The sequence below is a fragment of the Heloderma suspectum genome, chromosome 7 (assembly GCF_057233095.1).
Source record: "Heloderma suspectum isolate Gila_16-S chromosome 7, 16-S_ref, whole genome shotgun sequence".
Taxonomy (NCBI): Eukaryota; Metazoa; Chordata; class Lepidosauria; order Squamata; family Helodermatidae; genus Heloderma; species Heloderma suspectum.
The window spans coordinates 14588883-14602354 of record NC_139464.1 but is presented as its reverse complement, the minus strand read 5'-3'; the positions used below and the strand labels follow the sequence as shown (position 1 = coordinate 14602354).

At 45.5% G+C, this 13472-nt stretch overlaps 1 protein-coding gene across 2 annotated transcripts in view; it reads left to right on the top strand.

The window, feature by feature from the left end:
* Positions 1-13472, top strand: part of ABCC9 (ATP binding cassette subfamily C member 9) — a 141704-nt gene that overhangs the window by 113876 nt on the left and 14356 nt on the right. For both annotated transcript variants that reach the window (XM_084811694.1, XM_084811695.1), the window contains 3 exons: positions 522-624; positions 9985-10086; positions 12729-12849. In XM_084811694.1, coding sequence (XP_084667820.1) covers positions 522-624; positions 9985-10086; positions 12729-12849 — 326 coding nt within the window. The remainder of the gene's footprint in view (positions 1-521; positions 625-9984; positions 10087-12728; positions 12850-13472) is intronic.

Genomic DNA, 13472 nt, shown 5'->3' with positions numbered 1-13472 from the left:
TTTCTTTCATTGCAATGGTGGGGGCGGCAGCCGGTCGAAAGACCGGCTGCCGCTCCCGCCCCGCTCGAACACCGGACGAACCGCCAGCCGGACCCGCCGCCGGGAGGGACATTCAGGGAAGGTAAGTCCTGTCCCGGGGGCGGGGGGCAGGGGGGGTGCGGAGGATTTCTCCCCGAAACTTGTTCGGGGGGCCGAACACGTTGGCGCTCGGCCCCCCGAAGTTTCGGGGAGAAATTCTCTGCCATCCCTAGCTGGGAGTGTAGGCCAACACATTTGCAGGGCACGAGGTTGGGGAAGGCAGAGCCAAGGCAACAAGGAATGGATGTGATCCAAGAACTTGGACATCGTCACTCCAGCATCTGGATATTTAAAAGGACCTGGCAAATTGATACAAAATTATTTGAGTTTAGTTGATCAGTAGGTCCTGAACTGCTCAGATTCTTCAATCTACCCTGCATGTTGCAGCATCAGAATTGTGAGTCACACCATTATTAACGTAAGAATGGTTTCATCCTTTGCAGGCACGAACCCAGATTTAAACAGCGTATGCTGGAACTGACGGACACGAACAACATTGCATACTTGTTTCTGTCAGCTGCCAACAGATGGCTGGAGGTCAGGACGGTACGTACGGCTTAGTCTCTGCCATGGTTTTGAAACCTTAGAATCCAACAGTTACTTTGTTTGATGCAGGATGCTGGGCAAAGAACTATCACTGGAAGACATCTGGCAATGAAACACAACCGCTTCATATACGGCAATACTTAAAATAGCTCAGTTTTGTTTCTGTTAAGGTTAAGCCAAGAAACTTCTTCATTTGCTGTTGCTGTGGTGACTATAATTCAGAATAGATTCAGGGCTGGATAGGACAATACTTTTTCCCAGTCCTGCTAGGCACAAAGAGGAGCAAGAACAAGAGCGTGTCTCTAGGGATGTATGAGAATTTCATTTCAGTTTGAAAATCTCTCGAAATTGCACCATTCGCAACCCAGAACAGGAATGCATGTTCTCTCAAAATGTTTGCAAATTCCTGAACTTGCGTTCATGTTTGCAAAATGTGTATTGTAAAAATGCACAAGTTTATCAAAATGCACAAACAAGATGTGGTGGGAGTGGGAGAGCCATTAGGTATGAAAGCCAGAGTGATGAGACTAATAACAATTTGGCATTTACAGAGCACATTTCAAATGTTTAAAACCCTTCACATACATTATCTCAGTAATCTTTACAACAGCCTCTAGTACATCTGCCCAGAGCCTTATTCTCCTAGCTGTCTACTGGACAGTCAACAGTTGCAAGACTTATCCTTGTGCCCATCCAGATTTAGCCTTCATACAGCTAAGTAATTTTAGAACCTGGATTTAATGGTTTTACAGGGGGTGGAACTGGCTTCAGACAGCCATGTACAACTTACTTCAGTTGTAAAGCACACAACTAACATTTATCTTCTCCCTACCCACAACTAACATCCCATGCTTTTACAACTGCTTCTATATTCCTGCTTATGTTAGAGCAACCCCACCCCCACCCCTGCAAAATCTTTTCTAATTAAAAAAAAACTACTCTGATCACGTGCAGTTTTGCATTTTGAACTCACTCAGTGTGTTTCTGCTGTCCTGCTCCTAAAGACATCTGCTTGGGAACAAGCACCATTTTGTTGTAGAAAGGGATACTCTATTTTTAAAGAAAAGATAATGAAAATACAAATCCTGGGTTATTACAGGTCAGGAATTCTAACATCAAACTCTAAAAATGCACCAAAAGCTGCATAAATACCTGATCACAGGGAACCAAGCAGCCAATTAATGCCACCATTTTACAGAGGAGGGACACTGAACCTGGTGTCACCAACCCGCAATATTACCAGCACTTTTGTCAATGGGGAAAAGTGCTGCTATAACTTCCTTTAACCAGCTGCTGGCATTAATGGAGAGGAGGACCGAAGAGGCAGGCAAGGAGCTGAGATACTATCACCATAACACCCATTTCTTCAGGGGGAGGGGGAGTTCTGCACATTTACCTGGGAGTAAGTTTATTTGTTTAAAACATTTATATCCCACCCTACATCATTAGGATCTCAGGGCGGCATACAGATAAAATCAGTTTAGACAGTAGTTCCACCGAATTCAGTGGGAAGCAAGAGAATCCCAGAAAAACGTCTATTTCTGTTTCATTGACTACGCTAAAGCCTTTGATTGTGTGTATCACAACAAACTCTGGCAAATTCTGAAAGAGATGGGAGTACCAGACCACCTCACCTGTCTCCTGAGAAACCTGTACGAGGGTCAAGAAGCAACAGTAAAACCAGACATGGAACAACCGATTGGTTCAAGATTGGGAAAGGAGTATGACAAGGCTGTATATTGTCACCCTGCTGATTTAATTTATATGCAGAGTACATCATGAGAAACGCCGGGTTGGATAAATCACAGGTCGGAATTAAGATTGCCAGGAGAATTAACAACCTCAGATACACAGACGATACCACCCTAATAGCAGAAAGCGAAGAGGATCTAAAGAGCCTCTTGCTGAGGGTGAAAGAGGAGAATGCAAAAGCTGGTTTGAAACTCAACATTAAAAAAACGAAGATCATGGCATCTGGCCCCATCACTTCCTGGCATATAGAAGGGGAAGAAATGGAAGCAGTGACAGATTTTATTTTCTTGGGCTCCAAGATCACCGCAGATGCTGACTGTAGCCATGAAATTAAAAGACGCTTGTCCCTTGGGAGGAAAGCTATGGCACACCTAGACAGCATAGTAAGAAGCAGAGACATCACCTTGCCGACAAAGGTCCGTATAAAGCTATGGTTTTCCCAGTAGCAATGTATGGCTGTGAGAGCTGGACTATAAGGAAGGCTGAGCGCCGAAGAGTTGATGCTTTCAAACTGTGGTGCTGGAGAAGACTCTTACTAGTCCCCTGGACTGCAAGGAGGTCAAATCAGTCTATCCTAAAGGAAATCAGCCCTGACTGCTCATTGGAAGGACAGATACTGAAGCTGAAGCTCCAATATTTTGGCCACCTAATGCGAAGAGAAAACTCACTGGAAAAGACCGTGATGCTGGGAAAGATTGAAGGCAAAAGGAGAAGGGGACGGCAGAGGATGAGGTGGCTAGATAGCATCACTGATGCAATGAATATGGTCTTGAGGCTTGAGCACACTTCAGGAGAGAGCGGAGGACAGCAAGGCCTGGCGTGCTATGGTCCATGGGGTCACGAAGAGTTGGACACGACTTAATGACTGAACAACAACAACAACAACAATACAGGCAGAGCCATGGGCAGCAGCATTTCAAGAGGAAAGAGAGGGAAAAAGGTGCCTGGGAAGCAACACTGAGAGAGGAACAGGGTAGGGTAGGCTGATGAGACGCATGCATTTACTGGTGGTGGTGGATGACTTAGAAAGTTGGCTCTGCTGAGCTGTATTTCAACAGCAGCAGCTTAAGGTCTGATTCTTCCTCATTTGACCTCTTTCAACAAACACTCACTCACACCTTGAGGAAGAGAAGGAAATTAGGGCTGCCCATTCTCTTATTAACTTTGCAGCGCTGTTGGCTATATATCTCCTGCCAGCACTGCTCTGTTTCCTGCCTCCGGGGAGATGAGCTCCTAATTTCCCTTATGGAGAAGGGGACTCCTCCATGCAAAGCATGTGCTGCCACTGAGATCTGTGTGGGCAATACAACTTAAACTGCAGGTGCTCAGTTTTGCAGGAACAAAGCAAAAGCAGCAGAGGTGGGGTGGGGTGTGTGTGTGTGTGATCTGTTCTCAGTAGGGGGCAATCTATGTTACAACTTTAAACTGGTTTCAAACCTGTTTTTAGTGATTACAGCTACCAAATACAGGAATTCTGGGAATTGTAGCTCTAGGAAGAGGGGCCGCTTGGGCAGGGGACAGGGGTCTCTAGCAAAGAATTCTCAGTACCCTCATGAAACTGCAGGATCTCTTTAGATAAACCAGTTTGAAACCAGTTTAAAGTTGTAATGTAGATTGGCTCTGTCTCACTGTTGCTGACTGGCAAGATTCTTACAGCTATGCTCCTGCTGCACCTCATTTGGGGGGCCTCCTGCTGAGCTGAAGAGATGGACTTTTGCTCCTAGGTCTGGTAGGAACTGCCTTCATAGCTTCTGGATATAATCCAGCATAATCTTTAGCACCACATTTTTGCATATCATCCTGCTTGCAGGCTTCCCAGTGGCATCTTTTTGGCCACCATAGGGAGCAGGATTCTGGACTACATGGGCTTTTGATCTGATCCAGAAGAGCTCTTGTAACGTTCTTAACCAGCTCTATGTCTGGTTCCAGTAGCTGGCCAAGATCCATTTGGACAAGCTGTTCCAAAAGGTTTCTCCCGAAGCACCAGGCGCACTCCTAGTACTCACTTGCTGGATTGCAATCTCTGTGATCCTGACCTCCATCCAGACAATTCATTAGGGCAGTTTGCTTTTCTTTCTGCGCCGCAGTTCTGTGCATGCTGTCAAAACAGTCCAGGATACAGGCAACCTGAAATTCTTCTTTAGTTTCCCTCAAAATTTCTCAGATGTTTCATCTTAGAGAAAACAACTTCATCATTCCAAATTCACCTGGAAGTTTCCTTCAGGCAAGATTTCAATAGCTCATCTATATGGAAACCTCCTTCTCCCTTCTCATAGAATCATAGAATAGTAGGGTTGGAAGGGGCCTACAAGGCCATCAATGCAGGAATCCAAGTCAGAGCATCCCCGACAGATGGCTGTCCAGCCTCATCTTGAATGCCTCCAGTCTGGGAGAGCCCACCACCTCCCTAGGTCATTGGTTCCATTGTCATTTTGCTCTAACAGTCAGAAAGTTTTTCCTGATGTTCAGCCCTAATCTGGCTTCCTGTAACTTGAGCCCATTATTCCGTGTCCCGCATTCTGGGATGATTGAAGAGATCCTGGCCTTCCTCCCTACATTCCTTCTACATATCTTAAGGCCATCCCTGAGGGAAAGTTGATGGTATGTTCTTACTCATTCAAGGCCTATGCTCTCCACAATATTATAGAACATTTCTTCTCCTTGAACTTCCCAAATAAAATTATGATGCGTGGTATTTCAATGGTTGGGCTTCAAGACTGTTTTGTCTTTGGGCTGTTTTGGGATTGCAAAACCACATTAAAGTAAACTTGATAACATGCTGCCAAATTAGAAGACAAGGATTTTCTCCCTCCCTCTGCTGAAAAACATAGGATGCATTTGCTACAGTGAGCAAAGCTCACATTCAGTAGAGTCCCTCTGGGCTGTCCAGACCCAAAGACCTGTCCTTGAAGGCTGATTCACAGAATATGCTTCCTATAACTGATTATGTTTCCAAGCGATTCCTATGTTGGAATGTTCTTGAAAATATAATGCCTGAATGTACAATAAATGCAACTGAGTATCGGTGGCCCGGTTCACATACTCTAAAACAGCATTTCCCAAGGTGATGCCCTTCAGATGTATTGGACTACAACTCACATAATCTCCAGCCATATGGGAGTTACAAGACAGCACATCTGGAGGGCACCAAGTTAGGGAAGGCTGCTCTGAAAAAATACTCCATGAGTAGAAACCCTATGGATACAGCCATGTGGAAGTAGCAATTATATGAGGTTGCATGACCATGTTGACAAGCACTGCTTCCCAGTGATAATTTGCCTGAGTATGGTGTCTCAAGGTCAAGGACCAGTGCCTGTCCATGTGGTCATGCTGGCTCCTGTGTTACTTCCTTCACATGGTTGTACTCACAGAGGCCAATCCACATGGAGAATTATTGAATGAAACATTGGAAGGGTCCCCACTAGGGATGCACGAAAGTCACTTACCTGGTCTCGCAGCTTTTCGCGGTGGGGGGGAGGCGCTTCACTGCTCCCCCTGCGAAGTTCAGGCCGGGGGGGGAGGCTTCCCGCCTCGCCCGGCCAAAATTCAGGCCGGGGGGGAGGCTTCCCGCCTCGCCCGGCCGAAATTCAGGCCGGGGAGGAGGCGCCTCGCCCCGCCGCGAAATTAAAAGTTAAAAAAAAAACGCCCCCGTGATAGGCTACGTGACGATTAACGTAGCCTATCACGGCTGACTTTGCAGATCTAGCCGTGATAGGCTACGTTAATCGTCACGTAGCCTATCACGGGGGCGTTTTTTTTTTCTTTTCTTTTATTGGAATGGCGGTGGCGGCAGCCGGTCGAAAGACCGGCTGCCGCTCCCGCCCCGGACGAAGACCCGACGAACCGCCGGCCGGACCCGCCGCCGGGAGGGACATTCGCCAAAGGTAAGTCCCGTCCGGGGGGGGGGGGTGCAGGGGGCGGGGGGGTGCAGAGAATTTCTCCCCGAAACTTGTTCGGGGGGCCAAACATGTTGGCACTCGGCCCCCCGAAGTTTCGGGGAGAAATTCTCCGCCATCCCTAGTCCCCACACAGTTTCTTCCCAGCATCACCTTTCTGAAGGTCCACAGGAGGGGCCATAGCTCAGAGGCAGAACACATATTTTGCATGAAGCTAGGGTCTCCAGAGTCTGAAGCCTCTGAGCCACTGAGGAAGCATTCTCTCCCAAAGAGCTTCGTGTGCCAAATTTTTGTGAACTGCTCAGAGAGCTTTGGCTGTTGGGCAGTATAGAAATAAAATGAAATGAAATAAATACACAAACAAACCTGCACACCACCACAGGCAACAATCCAAGCAAGTGCCAGGCTCCAGGCCAGAGGGCTGTCCCTTTAAGGATCTGCATTCTCCAGCAAGGGGGTGGGGCCTGGGAGGGGTATTCAAATTGAGGACTATAATTGCTCAGTCAGCAACCAGCCCTTGTTGGAACAGGTTTCTTCCTTGGGACCTGTCTCTGGCCACTCTTATGACCTTTGTGGATACAAACTCCTTGCCTGTTGGTCCCTTGCTCTGGCTATCTTCTCCTGACTCCTGCCTGGCCTGCTTCTTCCATACTCTACCACAGGCTCCTCCTTGCCAGGACTGGGCAAGTCCCAAGTTCAAGGATTTGGGGTACCAGGGCTAGGAAAGTCCCCTGCCCGAGACCCTTGGAGGACAGATGGCTCTTGAAAGAGACAGTACTGGGATAGACAGACTAATAGTCTGACAAAGTATAAAGCACCTTAATCTAAGGCAGAAAATCCAAGCAAAACATACCTATGGTCTTCTTGGAGGAAGAGATAATAGTATATGGCAAGTGCAAACTGATACATAACTAGAGATGAGATTATGGGAGAGGAAGCTTTGATACTGTGCCATGTATCTAGTGTTCCATGGCATAGGATGTACTATGCATTTATTACTGAAGGAGGACAAGGAGATTGCAGAGAAGCTGAATGAATTATTTTCATCTGTCTTCACTGCAGAAGAAATAGGATAGATACCTGTGCCTGAACTGATGTTTTCAGGAAGGGAGTCTGAGGAACTGAGGCAAATAGCGGTGACAAAGGATGAAGTTCTTAACCTTATTGATAAATTGAAAGCAAATAAATCACCAGGCCCAGATGGTATCTATCCTAAAGGAACTCAAATATGAAATTGCTGATCTTCTAACCGAAATATGTAACATGTCCCTAAGATCAGCCTCTATACCAGGGGACTGGAAGATGGCCAATGTAACATCTCAAAAAGAGATCCAGGGGGGATATGGGAAATTACTGTCTGGTTAGCTTAATGTCTGTTCCAGGTAAATTGGTTGAAGGCATTATTAAAGATAAAATTAGTAAGCACATAGAAGGACAAGCCCTGCTGAAAAAGAATCAACATGGCTTCTGCGAAGGTAAGTCCCATCTCACTAACCTTTTGGAGTTCTTTGAGAGTGTCAATAAACATGTAGACAGGGGTGATCCAGTAGACATCGTTTACTTGGACTTCCAAATGGCTTTTGACAAAGTCCCTCACCAAAGACTCCTGAGCAAACTTAGCAGTCATGGAATAAGAGGACAGATCTTCTTATGGGCCAGTAACTGGTTAAAGAACAGAAAGCAGAGAGTAGGAATAAATGGTAAATTCTCCCAATGGAGGGAAGTAAATAGTGGGGTCCCACAGGGATCTGTATTAGGACCAATGCTTTTCAACCTGTTCATTAATGATCTGGAATTAGGAGTGAGCAGTGAAGTGGCCAAGTTTGCGGGTGACACCAAATTATTTAGGGTGGTTAAAACAAAAAGGGATTGTGAAGAGCTTTGAAAGGATCTCTCCAAACTGGGAGAACGGGCATCTAAGTGGCAAATGTGGTTCAGTGTAAGCAAGTGTAAAGTGATGCACATTGGGGCAAAAAAAATCCCACCTTCAAGTATAGCCTGATGGGATCTGAGCTAGTGGTGACCGACCAGGAAAGAGTTCTTGGGGTTGTGGTGGACAGCTCAATGAAGATGTCAACCCAGTGTCCAGCCACAGTAAAAAAGGCAAACTTCATGTTAGGCATAACTAGAAAAGGAATTGAGAATAAAACTGCGAATATCATACTGCCCTTAAACAAATCTATGGTGCGACCACACTTGGAATACTGTGTCTAGTTCTGGTCACCACACCTAAGAAAAGATATTGTAGAGGTAGAAAAAGTGCAGAAAGGGGCAACTAAAATGATCAAGGGGCTGGAGCATCTCCCCTATGAGACAGCTGGGATTGTTTAGCTTGGAGAAAAGGAGGGTAAGGGCAGACATGATAGAGGTGTACAAAATTATGCATGGTGTGGAGAATGTGGATATAGAGACATTTTTCTCCCTCTCTCAAAATATTGGAATGTGGGGTCATCCTATGAAGCTGATTGGTGGGAGATTCAGAACAAATAAAAAGAAGTACTTCTTCACACAGCGCATAGTTAAACTATGGAATTCGCTACCACAGTATGTGGTGATGGCCACCAATTTGGATGGCTTTAAAAGGGGTTGGACAAATTCCTGGAGGAAAAGGCTGAATGGCTACTGGTCTTGATGGCTATGTGCTACCTCCAGATCCAGAGGCAGTGAGCCTATGTACACCAGTTGCTGGGGAACATGGATGGGAGGGTGCTGTTGAGCTCATGTCCTGCTTATGGATTCCTGGTGGACAGCTGGTTGGCCACTGTGTGAACAGAATGCTGGACTAGATGGACCCTTGCTTGGTCTGATCCAGCATGGCTCTAATTATGTTCTTTCTTACATAAATGTCAACCTTCTCTTTACTAACGCACTGTTGTGTATTAGTTTGAGGGATGTAGTTTAAGTGACCTTCCAAGAATCTCTCCCCACCCCCAGTGCTGTTGTTGTGAAACAAGGTTGCTAACATGGGCCAAACCAGTTGGGCAAATTTAGCCTGGCAGATTCCCTGCTGTTATGGAGATGAGCTGAGTGGTAGCTGTCCCCAGAAATGACCACTCACTATTCTGGAATGGCCTCTCCCTCCTGCTCTGCCCACTAAGGAATGTGGTGTACCCAGACATGTCTCTGAAAGTCACCTGAACAGAAGACAACCCATCCTTTGTCCTCCTAGGCCAAGCCTGTCATTTTAAGCAGTTATGGCTGGAGTTACGGCTACTTTTAAGCAGTTATGGCTAGGTCTTACAGAGGAGGCAGGAAGCTGATTTTGTTTCTCTGCAGGAAATCCTATGGCACTGTGGAATCTGTTGGAGTGCTAATGCTGTGCACATCCATCTCATGTTCAACCTGTATTTATGTGTAAATAAAACTTTAGCTCCCAGAAACACCATAAGCCTTCTACAACAGTCCCCGCCCCAGAAACTGGGTGAGCACTGCAACCCTGAAGCTTCTCACTGCTCAGATACGGGATGCGTGTGTGTAACAATATTGAGGGCTTCCCATTTCCACCTTGTGCATGGGTCCCCAAAGCCAGAAGATCGGTCCAGGCTCTGGCAGCATGCTACAAGGAGGAATTTGAAGCAGAACAGGTGTGTTGCACTGGAACACTAAGAAAAATATGAGGTGGATGTATTGGATCTACTGCATATTATTGGTATTTCATCTGCTTTGTTTTGCAACATAAATCTTTTCCCTTTTTGTGTGTTTTTCTCTTCAGGATTATCTGGGTGCTTTCATTGTTCTCACTGCAGCCGTGGCCTCCATTGCTCAAGGTCGTACTTCCGGCCTCGTAGGATTGGGTCTCCTCTACGCATTGACAGTATGTACAGAGGCAAAGCTTATGATCCTTGGGCACAATCCGCCAGGAAGGTCCCACGCACAACCTGCATCAAAATGAGTGGGAGCCAAACAAGAGTCAGTGGCACCCTCTCATGCAGCTCCCACTCACTTCAATGGGGCATGTGCAGGAGAAATTCTCAGTGGATTATGCCCTTTGAAACCAATCCGTTGGGCTCACGGCCACCATCGGAATTCCAGAACACACGGTTCTCTTCCCGACTTTCTCACTTATTGAAAGAAACAATCTTGCAAGTTATGGATTCAAGCCAGGGCAGAGGGAGTTAGGAACAACTTGGAGCAGCTTCAGGTTTCATGAGCCAATGGAAAAAAATAAAAAGAAAAGTCTCTACGATTCCCAGGCCCTGAGTGCTCCCAAGGAAAGAGAGACAAAAGTGCATACAAGGACTTCAGTGTACTGTGTAATACTACATCAGTGGCCTTCAACCTTCCCAAATTCAGGGCCTCCAGCCTTCAACAAGGGACCCACATTTCATTTTTCTCTCTTACATTGCTATATTGTTGTAAGCTCTCTTGAAAGGACAACATGGATTGAAAGACAGGCTAGATATTTGAATATAAGTTAATAGTTAACTAATAAATTTTGCCCCGTCTGTCTGTCTGTCTGTCTCTCTATTTTCCTCTCTTCATCTTTGTGGTAGTGGTGGTGTTGGTTATTATTATTATTATACCATCACTGCATATGGTGCTTTACCAGCTAAAAAGACAGGTCCCTGCCCTGAGGAACTTGCAAGTCTAAATTTCAAGAGGGAAGGTCAATGTCAGAAGAGTCAGGGTACCTTGTCTCTCTTTCTGTGTCTTTCTCCTTCTCTCTCTCTGAAAAATAGGCACAGCACCACTAAGGTGATCTGTCTTAGGTAAGGATGCCACCCCGTTGTGGGTCACAACACAACCCATCAGCTGAAGACTAATTTGCCACAAAATATAGCATTCGGAGTCCAGACTGTAAACAGTGCTGTCTGTTGAGCAGGGGTGCAAAACCTCAGCCCCGCGGCCAAATCCAGCTCTCTGGGCTTCCCAGCTGGCCATGCCCCCTTCCTCTGGACCCACCCCTTCCCCACAATCTCCAGTTTTGGGGTGGCTTCCTGGCTTTTGTGCAGTTTATTCCTCATTTTAAAAGATTGAAATGTTTCTCCTGGGTCTTAACTAAGAGCTTTAAGCTAAAATATGCTGATATTTTTGGCCTTTTCCTTTTGCCTTTGCCCCTGTCCCTTTAACCTTCAGCCCCACCTACCACTGGAATGTGAGAGCTTCTCTGAAATGGAATTTGTCCCTTGGTCTGAAAGAGGTTCTGTACCCCTGCTATAGAAAGCTGAACTTCAGTGCTAACTGCACATGTGATCACAAAGCAGTCATTCATTACGTAAGCCACACATCAAGGGAGAGGGAGGAGGTACCAAGTTTGGAACAAGGGAAGGTTTATAGTTTCCAAAGTGATGTCAAAGTCTTCTGTTTGTTCTCCAATACAATCATATTGTGCAGTTACTCAGGGCCAATAGAGATTCTTGCTTTCTCTTGATTCTCCCTGCTGCCCATCACATTTTATTTTATTTTATTTTATTTTATTTTATTTACAACATTTGTATGCCACCCTATATCATTAAGATCTCAGGGCGGCATACAGATAAAATCAATTTAAACAGTATAAGGGCACAATGTTATGCATGTTTAGACAGAAAAAAGTCCTACAACTCCCAGCATTCCCCAGCTAGCATGGCTGACTGGGGAATGCTGGGAATTGTAGGACTTTTTTCTGTCTAAACATGCATAGGATTGCACCCTAAAACAATAAATAATTTAAGTAGCTAAAAACATATTAAATCATTAAGCTAATTTAAGATCTAAAACAAACAGTTAAAACAGTATGCAAGCTCAGGGAATCCAATTAGTCCTCAAAGGCTTTGGTAAAAAGCCACGTTTTAACTTGGTGCCGAAATGAAACCAGTGTCTGCGCCAACAGGGCCTCCAAGGGGAGAGCATTCCACAACCGGGGTGCCACGGCAGAAAAAGCCCTCTCCTCTGATCTCATCTTTCTGTTCCATCTCCCCTCTTTGCTGAGACCAGGTCCTAATTTTGGAAAGCATAAAAAATGTATTTCCTACAATTTATTCTGTCTCTTCCCTTCCTCCTTTCTCTTTCTTTCTTTCTTTCTTTTTTGATTTTTATTGATAGATTCAAGGCATCTTATAATTTCAAAATAAAATTCCAAAGGGAAACACATCACACACACACACAGAGAGACAGAGAGAGACAGTGCAACATTGTGCAGCTGCTGGGGCCCACACCACAGCAGCCAGCTCCCCACCGGTCATGCAACAACATAAACATAGATTAAAAACACAACAGTGGAAGAAATAAAAGGCGCTGACAAACTCAGCTACAAATCAGCCTAAATGCCAAAGGCCTGCCTAAATTGTTTACAATGCTATTAGCACTGTATACACTTTCAAAAGTGACAGTTTGTGAATGAATGAATGAATGAATGTATGTATGAATGAATCGCTCTGTCACATTGCGCAACCAGCAATCCATTTCCATCCCACAAAAGAACAACAAGGGATGCCACTGTCTTCATTCTTTTCCCATTATACTGTTATATTACAGATCACAAATTATTTGAACTGGGTGGTGAGAAATCTGGCTGACTTGGAAGTGCAAATCGGTGCAGTGAAGAAAGTGAACAGTTTTCTCAACATGGAGTCTGAGAACTACGACGGCACTATGGGTAGGATGTCAGAATCCCCTTTTTTCCCCCCTAATAAGTAAACGGCACAAAAGTATGTATACAATGTTAAATGTTTGCTGCCCTTCTATTCCATCTCAAGTAATAAAATCAGCCTTCCCCAACCTGGTGTTGGACTACAACTTCCAACAACCCTATGGCTGGCTGGGGGATGCTGGGAGTTTAATCCAAGGCATCTGGAGGGCACCAAGTTGGGGAAAAGCTGGATAAGATCATTGCTGACTAAAAGTCTAATTCATAGAATAGAAGGGTTGGAAGGGGCCTATAAGACCATTGAGTCCAACCCCCTGCTCAATGCGGAATCAAAGTCATCTGACAGATGGCTGTCCAGCTTCATCTTGAATGCCTCCAGTGTGGGAGAGCTCACTACCGCCCAAGGTAATTGGTTCCATTGTTGTATTGCTCTAACAGTCAGGAGGTTTTTCCTGATGTTCAGCCGGAATCTGGCTTCATGTAACTTGAGCCCATTATTCCGTGTCCTGCACTCTGGGATGATCGAGAAGAGATGCTGGCCTTCCTCTCTGTGAGAACCTTTCAAGTACTTGAAGAGCGCTATCCTATCTCCCCTCAGTGTTCTCTTCTCCAGGCTAAACATGCCCAGTTCT